Source organism: Metschnikowia bicuspidata (genome assembly GCF_001664035.1).
Source record: "Metschnikowia bicuspidata var. bicuspidata NRRL YB-4993 chromosome Unknown METBIscaffold_4, whole genome shotgun sequence".
In the NCBI taxonomy this organism is placed as follows: domain Eukaryota; kingdom Fungi; phylum Ascomycota; class Pichiomycetes; order Serinales; family Metschnikowiaceae; genus Metschnikowia; species Metschnikowia bicuspidata.
The window spans coordinates 1,105,939-1,126,522 of NW_017387734.1; the positions used below are offsets into that span (position 1 = coordinate 1,105,939).

Sequence of the window (20,584 nt, forward strand, 5' to 3'; positions counted from 1 at the left end):
TTGTCACGGACGCCTCGAGTTTCGCGCCTCTCGTTTAGTTTGGAGTAAAGTGAGACACAACACCAATATATACTAGATCTATATAATCATGAAGCAATGCTTTCGAACAGCTTTAGTGGGTTCTCGCGCTTCAATGAATTCAAGCTCTTGTCTCAGGATATGTCCTTTATCCTCACACGCCTGTTCACATCTGCCCCGCAACATCGAACGGCAAAGAAATGCTATATCACAAAGTCAAGATTTTGTTATATTTTCGCTGGAGAAAGCCCCTGAGCTCAAGGGAAATGCCGAAGAACAGCAGAGAATACTAAATTTAGGGATGATGACCGATCATCTTAAGGCCGCTATACCAACACTTCTCCAAAAGTCTCTACCCAAGGCTTTACTTCTGCAGCATGTTCTACTTCGAATATGTCCCTCATTTTTCGAGCAAATCAATTCGTACTTGCCCAATATAAAGGGACATGCTTCTTATTATGCAACGTGCAAAGCAGCTCAAATATTTCTTACGTCATTTCTTTTAAATCCTCATACACAGCTCCATATTGAGCTGATACGAACTTCCAAATTTTCTGATTCCAATTGTCTATATTCTCGATCAACCAAAATATTCGTTCGCTGGTCGACATGCTCGGATGGTTGCACTCATTTATTAAATCCAGAAAAGGCTATTGATACCGGGGCCGTGACTCGATCCACAGGAACAGTGAACTTCTCGACAGCTAATGCAAAGCTAGGATCGCATCGGTGGTCAAGCATCGATTCTGTTCAAATATTGGATCATCTGAAACAGAATTGGACATTGACGGGCTCTATTGTGGACTTAGCAAAATCAATAGCCGGGGTTAAAAAGGATGATGCCAAGTTGGAAAGAATCATTCTGGGAATCTTCATCTTCGAGTTGAACGAAGAGAACAACCAAATTGTTGTTCATACCATTGAAAATTTGAACATTATTGAAAGGAGTGTCGAGGAAGACGTCGAGAACAAACTTCGAGTTTGTTAACTCAGAATTGTATGTGAATATATAACTGCTGCATAAGAAAAGTTGATATAAAGGTTTTTGATGTTACAGCGCTTTTCTATCACAAAATCTATTGACGCTAAGCCTAATTAAACGAGTCATGTTCTTAGTTTGTGTAGGAACTGTAAATTACACTAGGATTTTTTAACACTCGAGTCACTGAGATTTAGTAAGAGTTCACATTCTCCCCTGATAGCATAGTCCAGAAGATTCTTCAATAATACCAGCTGCTTGGCTAAAGTCACCTTAATGTCTGATATTGAAGCTAAGAGATTCAAACATACTAATATGACGAATGCAAGCAGAATAATGATAAAGAAAAACAAAAGAGACATGAAATAGATCTGGTTTTTCGAGGGTTCTTGTGTGAAGTGCTCATTTTTAATTGATGGTTCGGCCTCTTGAACCCGAAGAGAGTCATTCGAAGATGATGTCAATGTTTGCTTCAAAGGAAGCGCCAAAGGCGCATCTGCAATCTGAGTTTGATTTTCGGTTTCTATTTTCAATAACTCGATGAGCCTATTTGAAACAGAAACCTGGGCCGACTGCGTCAGCTTTTCGACCATACTTTTAATCCAAGACCGCCCGCTCCATTTGATAGTATACGCAATCTTGAGATCTGTTGAATTTTGTGCGCCCCAAGTAAGATAATATCTGGTCATCACACTAAATGAGCCCCCTGAGGGTACATCTGGGGTATCTGTAATTGATAACACCACCACAGAATCGCTCAAGTTCTTGTATTCAATGATTTCTTTGACACAACATTTTGTTGCTTTTGGCCCGATCGAATACCCAAGTGGTCGTTGATAGGTGTATGATCTTTCCACTTTGGACGGATCGGTTGTCATTGGCTCAAATTTCCCATAATTAGATAAATTGGTAGCACCCTGATCTTCTAATAAGTGTTTGTGAAACTTTGTATTTTCTTGTCCAAAGAGAATCTCAAAAACTGCACCTAGAGGAGCATCAATCAGCTGTTTAAGAATTTCAGTTTCTTCATCTGCCCCCTCGAAATTACCAGTGATCCTGGTAGCAGTGTGAGAATCTGGACCTGGATTCTTGTAAGCAGAGTTTGGCTTCATAACTCTGAGCCTTGTTGGAACAGTTCCAGTAGCTTCGTTTGAGCATGCTCTATCAGCGATATCGCTTTCCAAGTTGTCCGTGTTACGATCAGAATGCTCAGCTTCAGAATCTTCAGATTGATCTCCCATCCACTTGTCGTCAATGGCGTCTCCCTCATCGATCGACATGATGTAATCAGAAATTCTCCTTTCTGATAAATTGTTGGTATCAGAGCTGAATGCTTCCATAGGCTGTAAGTCTAGATCTGAAATGTCTTTTCCAGTAGACCCCAGCCAGATTGATCTAATAAAATCAAATGTAGAGTCTCTTGAGAGAAAACTGGCAAACGTATGCTTCGAACTTTTGGTCTCAACGATGATACCATTTGGGAAAAGCCCCGCTGTTGATTTTTTGTCTATGCGAGTTATATCTGAGAAAGGAACAACAAGACTAGTTACCCAACCCAACAAGTTTGAATTAAAACAGAGACAGTGTTCTGTTATATAAAGTCTTCCTTGAAGGAGGATTTCTCTACTTATCGCACATGCGAAATCGTCAAGTAAGCGATTAGTCAAATCAATGCTTTTGAATAGCTGATGAAACTCCACATTTCTTTTCATGGTAGCATAATGATAGCAAGAGTTTTTGTACTTCTCGCTCACATAGAGTTTGGAATCAAACTTCTCATCTTGATTTGCGACCCTCAAATTGTTGCTGGTCTTTCTCACATGCGTGGTTTTTCTGTAGGTGATGATTTTTGGGGAACTGCTGTCTATCACCTCACCTGTAGAACCCGGGTCAGAACTATTTAGTAGAATGTCTCCCTCATTGTTTTTTTGTTGCCAAATCTTCATCGAGTCTTCAAACTCACTTTTTGAAACAGGGGATGATGAAGGTGAGCTTGAACGCGAAGGTTCACTTCCTAAAGCTAATGCGTTTGAGGCATTTTCTTTTGATATTATCAGACTGGCATCTTTCCGAGTTGTATGAGGATCTGCTGGGGCCAGTTTCAGCATAAATGCTGGTTGTAGAACGAGCGACAGTTGCTTGTTATTTCTTGATTTGTTTCCCGGATTAAAAATGGACAGCTGGGTCTTAGTAATTCTCAGCGAATCTTGTAATGCAGTTTCAGATGAATGAGGAACACCGAAGAGACTTGATGTTTGATCCCTATGTGGGTTTTGGGTGGATATCTCAGCATTTAAGTCTAAATCATGGTCTGAATTTTTTGTCTCAGAAGGGCTAGTGGACTGACCACCCGATGATTCAAACAATCGTAAATTCCTTTTAATCGGAACTTCATCATAATCTTTCGCCGGAAATTTTATCGGACCATTGTTGATTTCAATAGGGTATGCATCACGTATATCTCTGATTTTCGACACCGTGGATGGGAGATCTTCAGTCGATGGTGGAAATGAGTATGACCAGTTATCGTCTTCGTCTTCCATATTAGATATAAGGGGGAAAATTTTGCTTCAAACTTTTGGTATTGTTATGATTGAACAAACGAATACTTGAGATATATTTTCAACAATCTTTTGGGCAAATATTGGGGAAATTGTACGTTTGTGAGGGGGTACGTGAAACTTAGATTTCTGAAACCTTTAGCTCTTCGAGTTTTGAAGGTGACGATATGTTCACGGTACTCAGAAGACTTACTTTCTAAGTAAATTTCGAACGTGGCAAGTTTTAGGAGGGTATCCGAATGTCGAGATTTTCGCTCCCGTAGTAGTGCACCGTCAGCAATATAAGTCTAAGTGCCGGAAAGTATGGGGAAGCTTGGCTTGAAATGAAAAGCAGTTTAGCTGGGTGGCTATAAGTTGATAAATATATGACCAGCATTATTCGGTAAAAGACATGAATTTACATTGGTTATTCTCACGCCCACAAATTTTGGGCTTTAACAGTCTTAAGGAACATATTCCGACAATTTTAAGTCCCCAACAGCAGTATCTTTTTACTCCATGACTCAGGAAGAAGAAATGTTGTCACTTTCTTAAATTCAAGCTAAAAGTTTATAAAAATTGTGAAGAAAAAGGCTTTCTTTCTGACTTTGCAATGGTGAAATCACTCGGAGGTCGATGTAGCTAGAGAGTTATGTCGGCGGAATCTCATGAAGTATTCCACAAGATTCACAAGGCGATTCTTATATGATTGAATGATGTTAATTCGAAAAATAGCAAAGGATCCCAATCTACATAGTTTACCAGTTCTGGAAGTAGCATGTAATCCATCTTGAGTGGTTCATTCCACATGTTTTTTTTTTTTCAATGGTTGTTACTTTTCGTCAGGAGTATAGCACGAAGTTGCACCCGAAAAACTCACAGGTGTCTACAGTTTTCGACCCAACGCGAGCGATCACTCTAGTTTGATATTCGATAGAACCGTTTATTCAACAAACATTTGTCCTAATATGGCATATTTTACAAAACTGATCACCTTGAACATAGATCCGAAGGCATGTGTAGAACTGAAGATTTGAGCTGACAAAGCCTTTCATAGACCATTAGCAGCTGTCATGAATATAGTGCAATTATTGGTTCTCAGGACGCAACTTTCTAACTTCCTTGCCGACCTTCCAGATCTCCATGTTTCTGATAGTAACCAACTCCTCTTCCAATCTAGCTCTGTAGTCAGGAGCAGAGTTAAATTCCAAAGATCTCTTGGTCTCTGATCCGTTTCTGACCGATTCATACAAGTCCTCAAAGACAGGCTTCAAAGCGTCTTTGAATCTTGGGTACCAGTCCAAAGCACCTCTTCTGGCAGTGGTGGAGCATGCATCGTACATGTAGTCCATACCATACTTACCAATCAATGGGTACAAAGACTGAGTGGCTTCTTCAACAGTCTCGTTGAAAGCCTCAGATGGGGTGTGCCCGTTCTCTCTCAAGACCTCGTATTGAGCCAAGAACATACCGTGAATACCACCCATCAAGCAGCCTCTCTCACCGTACAAGTCAGAGTTGACCTCTCTCTCAAAAGTGGTTTGGTAAACGTAACCAGAACCAATAGCAACAGCCAAAGCAATAGCCTTCTCCTCAGCCTTACCAGTGACATCGTTCCAGACAGCGTAAGAAGAGTTAATACCTCTACCTTCCAAGAACAACGATCTGACAGTTCTACCAGATCCCTTTGGAGCAGCCAAGATGACATCAACGTTCTCTGGAGTCTCAACGTGAGTCAAGTCCTTGAAGACAGGAGAAAAACCGTGAGAGAAGTACAAAGTCTTACCCTCGGTGATCAATGGCTTAATCTCAGCCCAAGTCTCAGACTGAGCAGCATCAGACAACAAGTTCATGATGTAGGTACCTCTGCCGATGGCCTCGTTGACATCGAACAAGTTCTCACCTGGAACCCAACCATCCTCGATGGCAGCTTTCCAAGAAGCACCGTTTTTTCTAACACCGATGATGACGTTCAAGCCATTGTCTCTCAAGTTCAATCCTTGACCGTAACCTTGAGAACCGTAGCCGATCAAAGCCAAAGTGTCATCCTTGAAGTACTCGTGCAATTTCTCTCTAGGCCAGTCCGCACGCTCATGAACGGTTTCTTGCATACCACCGAAGTTAATCGACTTGACACCACGCACAGCCATTGGGGCCAGCAGACTTCATAAACTTTGGGGTTTGTCTTGATGCCAAAGCACTAAGAGCTCTTTTGGCAGCAACGTTCTTAGCGGCATTAGAAGATGCCTGACGAGCAAGGCGAAGGGAAGCGTTTTTAAAAGACATGATGTGGTTGTCTGGGAAGTTTGATATGAGAGAAAAAAAAAGATGCGAAATCGAGGGCTGAGGGCAGGTTTATATATTGCGTGAATGTAAAGCCAGAGTCAAGAAAATTTTCGAACGAACACGAGAAGGCGGTCTAAGCGCGCCCTGGCCGGTGCAGGGCCGGAATCGGAGGCAGGGCTTTACGGCTCCACTCAATTGCCGGCCAATATTGGCATTACACATACTTAATGACTCACGGAAAATACTGAACTCTAGGTCAATGGACCAACATGAAAACGGGTAATAAGAAACGTAACTCAACGTGGATCTCCTTTTTGGTCAGCTTCGAACTCGCTATTATTAAATGTAGAACGCCTTTATCGCAATTAATAGAAAGAAGAAAAAGATTCTTCCTCCTCAATATGAAAACTACTGCAACAAATTTTTCATCCCATTCAGCTTGTAAAATGAGGTCGAAAGATGAAATGCATTAGTTGTTCGTCTGTATGACACTACCAATTAAGTTAGCGCAAGCATCACGATTGCGCGGATGAACGGCAAAATCCAGCCTGCAGCTAAATATCCTATTTCGTTCACATGACTCAATCTCGTCGACCAATTATTTTGTCGTGCATAATGATTACAGCGCCGGTTACGGCCGCATGGTCGCCAAGAAACAGAAAACAGGCGACAGAGAACCGGCAACAAAATTGGAGCGAGAATGATAGTCGCCCAATGTATGTTGATATCTGAATTGTAGGACCACAAAATGTTAAAATGTGGGTTTCGATACACACCAAGCAAGTTGAAAATCGCCTCTCTTTCGAATGATGACGAAAATTGAAGATCATCTACCTATAGACTTTACGGCAAGTCACCTGCGATATAACAAGACGCCTAATTTAGACGTCTCTAAAGAGTAATCTAATTTATTTATCTTATCTGATTTATGTTGCGGAGAGATTAGTAGATATTCCACAGATCTTTCGAAACTGTACATTTTTGGTCTTTGGGTTTCAGCTTCGAGAGTGTCAGAACCTCGTGTTATTGTGGCCTAGAACTCTGACCAGCTTATTGTGTCCCTCTTTAAGTCTTCATTAATAACAACCGAGAGCAGAGAGCTTGAGTTCATGGTTAATTTCTTTGAGTCATGACCAGGATCACTTGACTCTAAATTATGAAAGCGCAAGGTACTGATGAGGTCGCCCATTTCTTTCTCATTCACTTCATCGTCCAAATCATACCATGATTTTGGTTGGTATGAAGAGCCAGTCAATGAGGGAACGGGAATGGTGAATGTTTTACTGCCAGGATAAGAAGAATTTTCAAATCTCGTTTCTTCGTTAGAGGTATTAATTGGGGAGAAGCTATTGTCACTCGCTCCGCGACACGATCCTCCTGTATTTGTTGCTGCCATTCGATCATTTGTACCTTGAAGAACATCATCCATATCAAAAAAAGACTCTTGGGATAGAGACTTAGATATTCCAATATTGTCGTAGTCTTGGAAATGTTCGTCCTCATCCCAGACTGTAAAGCCAAACTTCCAACGTTTCTCAAGCTCGATGATAAAATTTTCCAAGTTTCTCAGTTGTATTTTCTCTTGGAAGCTTTTTGAATCATCTTCCAAGCCACCTGTTTTTAGGAGACTCATAAAAATATTGAAACAGTTCTGGCTCATATCCGGGTATATGTCGTACAAAATTTCCGGCGTATTGTATAGCACAAACTTTTGGAAATTTGAATCCCATCTCAAAGATTTTTTATCATAAATGGATGCTTGATGATTATCGAGCAAGTCTTCGTCCTTATGAATATTGGAGCTCATAGCTTTGAAAGGGCTTCTTTTGAAAATTGCCGTCAATAGGGTTATCCCGAAAGACCAGTAATCTGCAGCTTTACAATTGTAAGATTTCGGGATTGAAGTTGATATAGAGTCTTTTGGAGCTGAGAAAATGAATTCAGGGGCCATATACTTCTCTGTTCCAATATTAGGAACAGTCGTGTTAAGACTTCGAGACGACAAACCCCAGTCACAAATTTTTACCGATCCACATTCTGTAAATAAAATATTTTCAGGTTTCAAGTCTCGATGAAAAATTCCAAGTGAATGTGCATGCTTGATTCCCGAGTACATTTCTCTTGCGATCTTCCAGATATCTGCTGCCTCAAGAATCGAATCGGAGTGAATGAGCTCATATAAATCTCCCCGAGCACAGTACTCCAACACCAAAACTATGTGTTCTTCTGTTTCGAAGCTTTCAAGCAAGTGACATATGTGTGGGTTATCTAGACCAAGTTTTTGCAAAATCCGAATTTCATGTCTAGCCACGGACTGTGAAACCGGGCGTTTACACATCGCTTTGATAGCCACTTTGCAATTTGTGTTGACATCGAGAGCTAAAGTTACCTTACCAAAGGAACCTTTTTGAATAATGTCTAAAAACATAAACTTGTCGTTAAGAAGTGTTCGGCCACATTCATATGATCTGTAACTTGAATCATCAGAAGAGGAAGCTAACAAAGTACTCTTAGGATTTGAGTTAGAATGAAAATCCATTTCTGCCAAATTTCAAGCAAAAACTTTTAGTTTCTTCTAAAAATGAAGCTTCTCCGTGACTCAAACGTATTGTCAAAATACAGAAAAGGATATTCGGAAGCCGTATGTTATCTCGGGCCTTTCAAGACGGGAGCTATTTTTGACCTTGTACCTTCAGCAATTGAGGAATTGCTCTTTGTAAACGTTTGAGTTATCTTTTTCGAAGAAAAAAAACCGTGATGACACTGAAAATGTTTAAAAACGAGAGATTTGGATTTGGAATACCAAGGGTTGTCTTATCAGGATAAGCTGCGTCATGGAATTTTGTAGAAATGCGAATCTGGGGGAATTGTCACGTGAGCATGGTGAATAAATTGGGGGTAAAATTGTTTTCGTATATTAACGCATTTCGAGAAAAAATCGTTTACATAATATTGTGACTCCAGATGCATTTCATAGAAAAGAAATTGGGCAACAGAGCGTACACTTCGTTGTTAATTGATATCGCCTCATAATATAGGAATTTTTCTCAGATACATTCAGAGCAGGCTGCAAATTAGGACACACCGAAATTCGAAGAAGAGGGAACAACTTGCACATTAAAGCACATGTTTCACAGTAACTTTCTCTTAGAGCCGGTTTTTCCAATGCACTCCTAACATTTTCGCGGAAGAAACGCAGAAGGATGCTTGCTACGTTCGGTGTAGGCGACTTGGTACACGTGACCATAGCCGCCGCAGTAGTAGGTTTTGAGGCGCCCACCGGGCGCAGAGGAGACTGGAGGCCATTTCCTATTCAAAGGTTTAGATAGAGATAGATATCTACACCCCCCTGCAAAGCAACATACCCGTTAGCAGACCATTAACACTTGTCTTTCACATCCAAAAGTTTGAATTTTTTTTTTTCTTTTGATTTACCAACTATATTTTGATCTCAGACTAATGTTCAAGCACCCATATGGATATTTCTGCCTTATCGAAGTTGTATGAGCGTATTTGCCATCAGTGTAGAAGTAGATAACCATGCAAATTGATCATGATCTATTGTATCATGAACGAGCACGGTGTACTTAGGACCACATAGTTTTCTTTTCCCCCAAACACTGTAGGATTAGAATATGTTTAACACATCGTGGCGTCTTTGCAAGCTGGTCGCTCGAAAATGAGTGATACTCGTAAAATATAAAAGGGCAGAAGAATTAATCTCAGACTAAAATCTGTACGAAACACACGCGGTGACTACCTTGAAATCAAATAAATTCGCGTCAATAAGAAGACAGGCAGCATGTTTTATTTTCAAATCATTCTGTGTTGATATTTATCATTTTCAATAAATTATAAGCAATTGCCTAATTGATTAAAGGGCTGGGCAAGAAAAACCTACAATGCTAAATATTGTGAACTATATAAAATAGCAAGTAGGCGTTGGTAGCCTTAAGTTCTTCATGTGAAGCGGCAGTAATTATACTATCATCGAATTTGAGCCATTGACCTGTGGTGTTTTTGATATATGTGATGTAGTGACCTGTGTTTACCAGTCCTGTATGGTTTACTATGGCAAAGAGTTCATACACTTTGGTTGCATCCGTACTTTCTTCAGTGGGTCCAATAAATTCGGAAGTGTACTTCGTCAAATCTAAGAAAAGTGGAACGTCAACATGTTCTTCAATCTTCGACGAGGTGTCGTTTGCAAAATTGTGTTTGAATCTCTTTAGCTGGAAAGAGAGCACAGGCGGAATCGTTTTAATACGAAGGTTGCGATGGGCCTGCGTTTCATTGCGGCACGATCTGCATCGATACTTGACATCCAAAAGCTCGTCACGAGTAAATTGATCAAGACAATCGTACAAGGTAGAGTTTCCATTCATGTCATTGATTTCAAGAGCTAAATCAACTAATGGATCAACCTTTTTGGTGACCAGTCCACACGTGCTGCACACTACCGAGCTCTCTAACTCGCCCATGAATACAGAGTGCATTACACACTTGCATTCACTTGAGGACTCATCCAGGAGTTTGGAGACTCTCTCATAATCATTGTGGAACTCATTGAGTAAAAATTGCCAGAATTCGTGAGCATCTTGTTCCAGAAATCCTGCAAGCAGTCGTTGCTTATACCAGGCAGTAGTTAGCAAATTTGTAATACCGAAGCCTTCTGACATCGATGAAGTAAAAATTTCTTTGAAAGCTGAGTCAATCAGGCATGTAACACAGGCAGTGATTTCGTCTATTTGATCATCACCGCTAGAATAATGGGTTTGCGATTCACAATTGAAATAATGGAAATCATTATGAAAAAAATGAAAGCGTACAAGCGGATTATGTAGCATAGTTTGAAGAATACAGCTCATGAAGCATGTCGATCCAAGATTGACAAGACCTTTTATACCCATTGCGGCTTGTAGAGAGGGTTTGACGTACCCTTCAAACTCTTCTAGTGAATCAATATCAGAATGACGGGCATCCTCTTTTGAAAGAACAGCCGAAAGACGAATTCGATTGAGTTCAAGATGGTTTGTGTAATCATGACACTGAAAACAGAAAAGTAAACCATTATTTGAATCGATTGCGAACATATGGTTTTGTTCCTTTGCGTGTATTTTGGCATGTTCATAATAACACCCCACATGAGGACACTGTAAACAAATAAACACCAGATGAAAGTTCCGAGCATCACATGAAGAACATTTAAGCACTTTTTCTTTATACTCAGAGACTTTGTCGATGGAAACATCTTCGCCATCTTTCTTTGTCTTGTAGAGGGAGCGTGTACAAAGGAGTCTGTTGTTAGCAACGACAACGGCTATGGCTTGTTGATACGTGGACTTGATGGTAGACTTTGCTTTAGTTTCAAAGACTGTGTCAAGGTGAGAGCAAGGTCTAATACTGTGAAGGTTATCAGGTGGGTATGAACTAAGATTATTTGGTTGGGGCGATCCGACATTCATTTCATTGATGCTAGAAGCGTAAAGTTCTGAAGATGGTGCCATTGAAAATGCAAGTGTATGATTATGCTGTAAATTGCGCAAAAGTTTTGTAACTTTTGATAAAATGAAGATGGAAAGTGAAACTATTGAAATCAAAGAATGCAAGGTGAAGAGAGTGTGTGATTCAATCAAGCTCTTGATCTCCGGTCTTACTCCCGTTTTTCTTGGCACCTTTTTCAACTTCTTCTTTCTTTATCAAGCGTGACACAAAGGTTTTGCTGCTTGGACCGGAAAATTCTGGCTTTGAACAATATTATGTGATAGCGGTAGCCTATTTGGTGTTTAAACCGATTGCGAGCTGATGGCGCTTCACGCTGCAGTTCGGATGATTGGGTGTGCAGACCCTGGAAGAATCAGCTAAGAGGCAAAAGAAAGGCCTTAAGAATTTCTTAATCTTGCACTGAAAAAATTAAAGTCCTTTTAAGAACTTACTTATTCATACTTAATTATTATTTGTTGATATCTAAGAAAGGAAATCAAAGGATCAATCATATCTCTATAACATTATGTGCGATATTTTGGCATCGCGAAAATAGGCAATAGTGGAGCCAAAGTGGATCTTCGACGTCAAGCTGATGTGAAAGTAAAGGCTCACAATAGGACTTAATAGACCCTCCCGCGACCATCCGGTTGACTCATGGCATGTTCTTCTGCTAGCAGTCTCATTCATCTGTTGATTTTCAGCAAACGAGTCACTCAAGCACATGTATAAACTAATGTAATTTTATATTCTCGAAAGACAAAGAGAGTTTGAAAAATTGTCATTCAACATCAATCAAAATGATCCACTGGTTCAAGCGTAGTCAGGTCACAGCTAGTTGTAAAAATCATAGTCTTCATCGTCATCCGTGCCCGTGTCTCTTATCACCTTTTTCACAAATCGCAATCTTCTGGACTCTTCCAAATCTTCATCCTGTCGGTTTGCCTCTAGCCTCTCGTCAGACGCCTTCAACGCACCTATATCGACGAGGATTTTCTCCAAATCCGAAATTTTGCAGTCATTTCCTCCTAATTGGGTCAAAGTAATATATTGCTTCACAATATTTTTCTTGTGATAGATGATTATCGTCGGACAGTTCAGTTCTGGATAGTTTTCCACACAACGGTTAGCCGGGATTTCAGTGAACTTGATTTCGGGGAATTTTTGCGCCACCACGGCTGTGAGGGTGCTTAAAAGACGACTCTGAACTTCCAGTTGAAGTGCCATATGCACAAATACATAACTCTTTTCAGATGCATCGGTAACCTCTTCTTCATACTCTGGTTTAGTAATGTGAAGGACTGTGCCAAACTTTGCCTTCTTTTGCATACTTTGAAGCTCGTGGAACCGCCTGAGCTTATATTCTTCTAGGAAGTCTTCATCTTCTTCATCCTCTAGCTCAGCTAATTCACCAAGAGTTTTACTTTCAAGCCGATTTTCATGCTGTCTGCGCACGGCCTCTTCCAATGCTTGCTCAAGCTCCTCTGTTGGTGACTTCGGACGTTCCGGAATAATCCCGTGTGAGCGAAGTATATCGTTCCACTCCGTATCCTCCGTGGGATCAACCTCCACAGGTACTTTGATATCATTCATACTCATAACAGTACTGTCAAACAAAAAAGTGGGAAGACTTGGATCAATCAAAGGTTTGTCTTCGCGTTAAAGGATTGTAGTGCGAAGGTGCAAAGCGTCTACGCGGTGAGTACCTGCTGGCGCTTAAAAGGGCATGCATTTGCGAAGAACTAAAATGTTAAAAGAGGCGAGCTATTTTATTTTATTTTCATTTTTTTGGAAGCAGGTACCGAAGAAGGCTTCCAGCAATATGACTCAATCTGACCTCTGAGACCCCTGATGCAACAATTTCGCTTCGGTGTCACAGACGTGCTTCCATCGATATGCAGTTATGCTCTGCAAAATTACTTTTTCGCCGCATAACTTCTCTTCAAAAATTCAACGTCTAGTGTTTTTTTAAGTTTACTGGAGATAAGATCATTATTTCCTCATTCCTCTCGCTTCTCGAGGAATTTACCCAATGTTTCATTTTAGCAATACACCTGAAATCAAGTTAGCGTTCTGTACACAGGTTTTGTAATGAGAAACTTGAACACACGAAATCGGTGGGTACGACTTACCCCAAAATCACTACAACTATGGTCAAGTTCTACCTCAAAGCCCAGGCTGAGCTATCAAATGTTACAAATTTAAAGCCTGTTGACACTCCGGACAGTCCCTTTGAATACACTTTCCGAATCGAATGCACCAAATGTAGAGAGATTCACGGAAAGCCAGTAACTATCAATCGTTTTGAGCAACACGACATCAGTGGCTCCAAGGGCGAAGCAAGCTTTGTTTTTAGATGCAAGTCTTGTAGAAACGAGCATTCTGCACAAATCTCCAGAACTGTCGAATCACTCTCACCTGAAAATGCTGGAAAATGGGTCAATTTGTTGGAGATTGACGCTCGTGGAGCTGATTTCATCGATTTCATACCCGAAGGAAGATGGGTTTGCGAGGCTCTAAATTCCACATCTATCTTCGACGAAGTGGATCTCGAAGACGGCGAATGGTATGATTACGATGATAATAAGGGACAAGAGGTGAGCGTCACAGACTTCAAGTGGGAGATTTCGAGGTGAAATTTTTTAAGCTTCGTGGACAGTTTTGTATGGGACGTATAGTTGGGGATTCCTTTTCTTTTGCTAATTCTTTATACGGCGGTAGGTAGATACAATAACAGTTGTACTAGTTGAAGCAACACTCCCATTTCAACTCATTACAGAATTCTTAGCAAGTGGCCAATTTAGAGTTCTACAGTTGGGTGGATTAACGTAGTTCCTAATTTTTCACTTATATACAGATAGGATTATTTAGTGGCGCTGGCCAAGTAGGTGATCAAGTCGTTTCTGTCCTTAGGCTTCTTCAAGCCACCGAATGCCATCTTGGTACCTGGGATATACTTCTTAGGGTTTTCCAAGTAGTCAGACATGGTCTGCTCGGACCACTCAACACCCTTCTTCTTGTTCGCATCGGTGTAAGAGTAGCCTTCAGCCAAACCAGACTTTCTGCCAAAAATGCCATGCAAGTTAGGACCGACCTTGTGTGGTCCACCTGCTTCGACAGTGTGACACTGCAAGCATCTCGTCTTGAAGAGAGTGGCACCTTTCTTCTCAGAACCTTTTTCGAATGGAGCTGGCATTGTTAACTTATGTTTTGACAGAAAGAAAAAAAGGAGAGCAAACGGCCTGTCACTGGTTTATATAAACGCGGCAACCGATGCCAATGAGCAGGACGATGATTATCCGCGACGATGTTATTGGCTGCATGTCGCGTTTCAATCACGTGACTGAAGTGTAGACAAGTAAGCTCGGGTCAAAGGCGTCGAAAGACAACACTTCGAACAAAAGGACACAGACTCAAATTCCAGATTAAGACTCGACAGAACAGTTACCCTAAAAGCGAAACTATCCCAAGATTTTGACTCTTACACTGTTTTGTTTGCTGTTACAGTTAATTCCATTAAAAACACATCAAAATTTTACAGTAAAATAATGCGTAACAAGTCGGACATTCCCGGAGACATTGGCTGGCAACCGAGTCGCAACGCAAGCCCGATATCTCCGTTAGACTGCGGCGTATTTCGCTTGCCTGCACCCGAATCGCCCTGTGAAGTTCTGCTTTCACGAATCGAGTGCGAATGGTTAGTATTAAGAACTGGATTTAGTCATACTCGGTGGTTCCCTAGGCTCTTCAGAAACGGCTAAGCTAGATACTTGCACAGTTTACAGTTTCATACAAGGAAGTGTATGTTCGAACCGCAATGTAATCCATCAGCACTATGAATTAAAAATAGTGTGTGAACAAAGCATGAAACCAGTAACCTCCCCCTTCCCCCCCCCCCCCCCATAAAATTCGGCAGGGAATGATTTAACCGTCAAAAATAATTTTTCAGAGATCAAGGATTAATTGCATATGAAAAGCGCGTTATTCGCTTTCTTCTTATCAAATATATTTAAAAACATTAGCTTGTGCCATTAGACCGAGATGCCGACCTGGATCTGGAGAAAGACTTGGACCTCGAGCCCGACCTGGATTCCGAGAAAGACCTTGATCTCGAAAAAGACCGCGAACGAGAAAGTGATCCAGAGTCGGATGACGAATCGTCTTTTCTGAATCTCTTTCTTCCTCTTGCCTCAAGCCGTAGCTCTTCAAGAATGCATCTCATCTCTTCTGTCAATATTCCAAGCCCGATTGCGGTGAAAAAATTGATCGAAAACATTAAATGACTCGAATCATCAGCCAGAACATTAGTCAATGGAAATAACCCACGCAAAGTTTGTCGAATCGAATTTTCAAGCAATAAAGACTTGATCTCCTCAACACCTAGCTCTTCCACCATTTCTTGAAACAAAAATTTGATAAAAACTCTACTCGCACTGTTAGTCTTGTCCTCAGTCAAAATAATATGGCCTAGTGTAGCAGAAACGGATAGACTATCTACTGCAATCAAATGGCCAAAAAACTTGCCTATGTTTCGAAGCTGCGACCCTTCGTATTGATAGATCGCGTCGTACTTATCCTTGAATTGATTGATGAAAGTTTGATTCCAGATCCCATTTATCCGGCATATTTTCTCTCCAATCACTCCGAAATACTTAGAATAAGTTTTTTCTTGAGCGCAACATTTAACGATCATGTCGATCAAAATCACTTTATCAAGTTTTTCAGATCTCGAGACTTTAAGAAGTTTGTGCACTGCCTCATCTGGAGACATACTGGACATAATAGTGAGGTAAACAAGTCTTTGCTTTTGAATTAATTCACCATCCGTCATATCTATGACAGCTGGGCTCACGTGGCACTCCAAGTTCAAGTCAGGACATTCAGCAAGATTTGGTGCTGCAGGAGTGTCTTCGCCTACTTTTTGAGTATGTTCAGCCAGTGTATACAGATGAAAATAGTTGAGATGAGATTGAGGGTCTAACTTCTGTGACAAGTTAATCAAGGATGTCTCCTTCGCCTCATTCTGTACCAATTGTAGATGCGGGTCTACCTGGAAGGTCGGGCAGTCACGCCGCATCAATAAGCAATTGGTAATTCGTTTTTGTGAAAGAATCAGTAGGTGATTTTCTTGAAGCATTAGGCGCATTCGCTCGAAGATCATGTCTAGGGCATTTTTCGAAATCTTGTTCAAATAGCTTCCAACACTCTCAATTATTAATTCAACGAGATAGAGACTGTCTTCAGTGGAATTTTCGACCAATACTTGTAGTATTTGTAGGGTTAGAATCTCGTCCACCACTGCTTGGATAGTTAAATCGCAGATGAACTTAACTACACGAACAACCACTCGTCTGTTGTTTTGGCAGTAGGCTTTCTTAAATAGACATACCAAGCGACAAAGAAGTAAATCTCCTATTTCAGGGATTTTCAGATTCACAACACAAACTATAGCGGCGTAAAGCTGATTGAGTTTGGACGATTCTAAAATTGAACGTATCAAGATGCGGCAAATCAATCCGCGTGCTCTTAAAACATCGAGTCTTAGCAATTCTTCAGCCACTTCTGATAGACAGTCGGTCAGAACTTGGGACACTAAGTCTTCTATACGCAGTTTTAAGTTTACCCAATCCAGTCGTTGGTCGATTTCGTTTTGCTGTGTGCAGCCGTCGACCTGCGCTTTCATCTTCGAATATTTAGTTCTTAGACAAATAACGTGAACAACCTTGTGACTTGATTCTAATTCAGCGAGCACATATACTCAGAATTCAGAGCGGGGAATGTAGGGCTCTGGAAGATGTACTATATAAGATATCGAGAGTGAGACGCTTTGTTTTCAGCCCGCGTTTCACATAGTTCGTATTGCTAGGCGAAGAGGTCCTGCGCACAGGGAAAAGTCCACCATCCCGTTCACATCATACCATTTGATATTTCATTTTGCTTTCACAAAATTCTCAAGAGCCTCTGCTTATTCGGCCCTTCCTCAGAAATCAATGCGGATCGTTTGGTGCAGATTTTTGTCTGTACGTGCCGAGACAACTCAAACAGTTTCAAATGTTAAGTGGAAACTTCAACATTATCAAAAGACAGGGGAGTTCAAAAAATTCAGTGCAAAAGAATTTAAGCGTAAAAGTGAGAATAACAGGAAAAAGTTGGTAAAAGTCTACTCCAGAAGCGGTGTTTCACCTCAAAAAGCATTGATTCTTATAAAAAGCAGATACGATGGTGCTATCATCCCCGATGATCTGGGGAATGCAATCAACTTGCAAGCCCTTTCGCCGAACAACCTTCGAATAAATGATCCCATACTGCTTCAGCTTTTTAAGGGCCTAACACAGGCCAAGAAAGTTGAAAGACGAAGGATCGATGACCGCATCGTCATGACTCTCACCGGAGTCACTAGAGAACTGATACAAGACTCATATTTCGTTGCCCGTGATGTTGCTCATCTTCTTGAAAGAGACAATGACATAATAAGGGCAATGGAGGTATGCCGTCTTGCCAAAAGCGAAGGGTCTGTGGGAATAAATGAGATTCTTGATTGGTGCCTCAAAAGATCGAAGAAGGAATTGGCTAAAAAGGTCCTAGTAACCAGAGGTAAATGGGGTATTCCACTTACACCTGCTACCTATGTAACATATTTCAGTGGCCTTTCTGACTGTCATGAGTGGGGCCTGGTGAGCGAAAACTTAGCAAAAGAAGTAATGAAACAATTTGAAGGGAGTGCAATTGGTGCTAGCATCGAAACATTCAATGCTGCTTTAAAACTCATTATCAAAAACTACAATAATGATCAAGCTCTTGCATGGGAATTTCTTGATTTATTAAGCGTCATGAAACTTCGTCCTGATGCTCATACATTTACTATATTCCTACAGGGCTTACGAATTTACTATCGGGATAGTATTGAGTCAATTAAGAAAGACTCGAAAATTCTGCAGCATCAAAGATTACAACGGTTGTTTGAAAAAGAGGCAATCTTGATTCTGCAAGCAAATTCGATTTTGGAGAAAGCTATGATTCTTGCCACTCCTCCTACTCCGCCAAGTGCTGATGAAATCGATAAAAATCCCGAATCCTTGCAACATTATAAGAAACAAATCCGCTTCCCTAGCTTGGATATTGACCGACACTTCGCGGTCGCCTTTCTCCTGTGCTACTGCAATCCTTTGGCAGGAACTTCTTGGGCCAATAACAGCGGTTCCCACTATTGGTATATTCAACAATCTCTTGCCTATCTTCAAGCTTGGATTCCTGAAATTGACAGCATGGTGGAATTTTTGGCATCATCAAAGAAGAGTGGTCAGGAAAAAAAATACGTACACTTGGAACATATGAACACGTTGAAACCAAATCCTATTATTGTGCGTAAGACTGATGCAAGAGTTGAAAAAGCGGAGATTTCTCAAGATTTTTTACCGCAAAATGTTGCAAAAGCTAAAACCAGGAAAGAAATGAACCCATGGTTGCCCTTCCCCCCACCTCCATTCACTAACCCCCATCATGCTACTTTCCGCACTGGCATTGAGAAGCAATTGATAGATTTCGCGAGAGTGAAGGCTGGCGATATGCACAAAGAATTTGTTCAGTACAAACAGTCGCGGCAAAGAAATCATAGAGGGAGAGCTGTGGCGATCAAAAAAAAGAGCATCCATAAAAGAGATAAACAGAGCGTCAACAAGTTTTTGTTGCGCATATTTTTTGACTGTATTTTGAGACTTGGGCTTTATGAAGAATTTTACAAAGCAATGTGGCTCTCAATTCTGACCTGGGCAGACATAAAGGTGGACAATGGGAAACTTCGTGAATTCACCCTCCTGTCATCAAAGATCATGTCTGCAGAGTCTTATCCTGTGATTGATTCATTGAGGGCTAGAAACGATCATATCCGGTCTTCTATCCTGAATGCTCTGCTCGATGTTATTGATATTGGGCTTGTGGAAGACTTCATTCACAAAATTGAGGAACACTTTCCTCTCTCACATAATCCGACTTCCTTGGTTATCGAATTGTTGGCAGTTTTTAGTAATCGCGAGTTGAACAAAGAACAAAAATTGTGTCCAAGGCCAGCCACATTCAATGCAGTATTTTCCATGCTCAACCGGGACATGTATCGTTATGGTGACCGTAATGTGGCTATGGGATACCAAGAGAGTAGGAAGGAAAACCTGATGAATAATACTCACAAAAAGTCGATGACATTTTCGCAACTCAATGAACTTTTGGATTCACTTGATATCCTTGTGCGAAGCATATTCTCTATTTATGGAGGCTCTAGCATGGAAAGTCGGTTCTTGCAGTCGTATGAAAATTTGGTGCTGAAAATTTACATGTCTACGTGGGATGATATTCCAGATGACCATGTGAATTCAATCATCATACACAAAAAACTCATTAGATCCGGGATCTTGATGTATAGGCCGGATCACCTCGTCGACCGGCGTGAGAATCATGTCTACTCAAGATTGATAAAGAAGTCCATGAACTTTGTTCACGAAAAGTTAAAAGAAAAAACAGACCTTCTGAAAGACGATGTGGACTTGATGATGTGTCTTCGAAACTTAGCAACCATCGAGAGACACAAAAAGAATACCGTGTCGGAATTTGAAGCCTCTCAGATGAGGCTCTACCAACTCACTGGCAACCCTCGTATTGATGTGAAGGCACAAGCCAGTCAAAGGACCAAAGAGTGATACATGTGCGAAATCGGTCTTAAGATACAAGGCAGAACTATTTGAAAGTCCGAAATTTTGAATAGCAATTTGCATTAAAGAATTCTAAAAAGCTGTGTCTGTGATTTTCAACTGGGTTTTGTTCGAGTCCTCTGCGCAAACTGTATATATTTGGTAGGATTCGAACAGGTATCCCCAATTAGAAGTCTGAGTATGTAATCACAGTTCATTTTGTTCTTTCATGACTTGAGCTGCAGCCCTTTATTTAAGTTTCACATGACTTCGTCACATAAACGAAAATTATTCCGCTACGGAACACGAAAGCAAATATCGTGCCAAGCTTTACTCTGGTGATGTTAAATGAGGGAACAGCAATATACCCCATGTTAAATTCAATTATTTAGGAAACAATAAATCCTTTTGTAAAAGTATTAGCTTGCGAGAGGACATCAACCCGAGTTTGATTGTAATAAATTTGAAGCTCCAGATAGGCCAAATTATATTTCTATTTTGCGGGGGCTATCAATATTTTCTCGAAACCGATATACTTCATGCAGTGCTGTTTCTCCTACTTTCCTGCATTGACAAGATCCAAGTGAATACAACTG

The 20,584-nt window shown here is 40.8% G+C and overlaps 11 protein-coding genes across 11 annotated transcripts; 3 read left to right on the forward strand and 8 right to left on the reverse strand.

The window, feature by feature from the left end:
- Positions 1–133: 133 nt before the first annotated feature.
- Positions 134–1,006, forward strand: METBIDRAFT_44116 (uncharacterized protein; the record flags this gene model as incomplete). The annotated part of the gene is made up of 1 exon (XM_018857743.1): positions 134–1,006. The coding sequence occupies one exon, from the start codon at positions 134–136 to the stop codon at positions 1,004–1,006; it is 873 nt and encodes a 290-aa protein (XP_018711085.1).
- METBIDRAFT_32546 (uncharacterized protein) lies at positions 676–3,785 on the reverse strand. The gene has a single exon (XM_018856076.1). The coding sequence runs from the start codon at positions 3,538–3,540 to the stop codon at positions 1,159–1,161; it is 2,382 nt and encodes a 793-aa protein (XP_018711086.1). The 5' UTR covers positions 3,541–3,785; the 3' UTR covers positions 676–1,158.
- An 837-nt stretch (positions 3,786–4,622) lies between these two features.
- Positions 4,623–5,772, reverse strand: ILV5 (ketol-acid reductoisomerase; the record flags this gene model as incomplete). The annotated part of the gene is made up of 1 exon (XM_018856077.1): positions 4,623–5,772. Exon 1 carries the CDS (start codon positions 5,685–5,687, stop codon positions 4,626–4,628), a length of 1,062 nt encoding a protein of 353 aa, XP_018711087.1. The 5' UTR covers positions 5,688–5,772.
- A 578-nt stretch (positions 5,773–6,350) lies between these two features.
- On the reverse strand, positions 6,351–6,754 carry METBIDRAFT_200752 (uncharacterized protein). Its single transcript, XM_018854932.1, has one exon. The coding sequence runs from the start codon at positions 6,651–6,653 to the stop codon at positions 6,405–6,407; it is 249 nt and encodes an 82-aa protein (XP_018711088.1). The 5' UTR covers positions 6,654–6,754; the 3' UTR covers positions 6,351–6,404.
- Positions 6,755–6,988: 234 nt separating this feature from the next.
- Positions 6,989–8,314, reverse strand: METBIDRAFT_18259 (kinase-like protein; the record flags this gene model as incomplete). The annotated part of the gene is made up of 1 exon (XM_018854784.1): positions 6,989–8,314. A coding segment is annotated over one exon (1,326 nt), but the record flags the coding sequence as incomplete, so codon positions are not given.
- Positions 8,315–9,618: 1,304 nt separating this feature from the next.
- METBIDRAFT_32549 (ubiquitin-specific protease) lies at positions 9,619–11,592 on the reverse strand. The gene has a single exon (XM_018856078.1). It carries the CDS (start codon positions 11,328–11,330, stop codon positions 9,729–9,731), a length of 1,602 nt encoding a protein of 533 aa, XP_018711090.1. The 5' UTR covers positions 11,331–11,592; the 3' UTR covers positions 9,619–9,728.
- A 190-nt stretch (positions 11,593–11,782) lies between these two features.
- On the reverse strand, positions 11,783–12,906 carry METBIDRAFT_83615 (uncharacterized protein; the record flags this gene model as incomplete). The annotated part of the gene is made up of 1 exon (XM_018859232.1): positions 11,783–12,906. The coding sequence occupies one exon, from the start codon at positions 12,904–12,906 to the stop codon at positions 12,142–12,144; it is 765 nt and encodes a 254-aa protein (XP_018711091.1). The 3' UTR covers positions 11,783–12,141.
- A 551-nt stretch (positions 12,907–13,457) lies between these two features.
- METBIDRAFT_43948 (uncharacterized protein) lies at positions 13,458–13,943 on the forward strand (the record flags this gene model as incomplete). Its single annotated transcript, XM_018857721.1, has 1 exon — positions 13,458–13,943. One exon carries the CDS (start codon positions 13,458–13,460, stop codon positions 13,941–13,943), a length of 486 nt encoding a protein of 161 aa, XP_018711092.1.
- A 227-nt stretch (positions 13,944–14,170) lies between these two features.
- On the reverse strand, positions 14,171–14,503 carry CYC1 (cytochrome c; the record flags this gene model as incomplete). Its single annotated transcript, XM_018857785.1, has 1 exon — positions 14,171–14,503. The coding sequence occupies one exon, from the start codon at positions 14,501–14,503 to the stop codon at positions 14,171–14,173; it is 333 nt and encodes a 110-aa protein (XP_018711093.1).
- Positions 14,504–15,202: 699 nt separating this feature from the next.
- On the reverse strand, positions 15,203–17,122 carry CWC22 (U2-type spliceosomal complex subunit). Its single transcript, XM_018856079.1, has one exon. The coding sequence runs from the start codon at positions 16,988–16,990 to the stop codon at positions 15,326–15,328; it is 1,665 nt and encodes a 554-aa protein (XP_018711094.1). The 5' UTR covers positions 16,991–17,122; the 3' UTR covers positions 15,203–15,325.
- Positions 17,123–17,226: 104 nt separating this feature from the next.
- METBIDRAFT_32552 (uncharacterized protein) lies at positions 17,227–20,426 on the forward strand. Its single transcript, XM_018856080.1, has one exon. The coding sequence runs from the start codon at positions 17,298–17,300 to the stop codon at positions 19,995–19,997; it is 2,700 nt and encodes an 899-aa protein (XP_018711095.1). The 5' UTR covers positions 17,227–17,297; the 3' UTR covers positions 19,998–20,426.
- Positions 20,427–20,584: the final 158 nt, after the last annotated feature.

Excerpts from the sequence above, each read along its gene's own strand:
- METBIDRAFT_32546 (XM_018856076.1), bottom strand. The coding sequence starts at position 3,540 with ATGGAAGACGAAGACGATAACTGGTCATACTCATTTCCACCATCGACT.
- METBIDRAFT_200752 (XM_018854932.1), bottom strand. The coding sequence starts at position 6,653 with ATGATCTTCAATTTTCGTCATCATTCGAAAGAGAGGCGATTTTCAACT.
- METBIDRAFT_32549 (XM_018856078.1), bottom strand. The coding sequence starts at position 11,330 with ATGGCACCATCTTCAGAACTTTACGCTTCTAGCATCAATGAAATGAAT.
- CWC22 (XM_018856079.1), bottom strand. The coding sequence starts at position 16,990 with ATGAAAGCGCAGGTCGACGGCTGCACACAGCAAAACGAAATCGACCAA.
- METBIDRAFT_32552 (XM_018856080.1), top strand. The coding sequence starts at position 17,298 with ATGCGGATCGTTTGGTGCAGATTTTTGTCTGTACGTGCCGAGACAACT.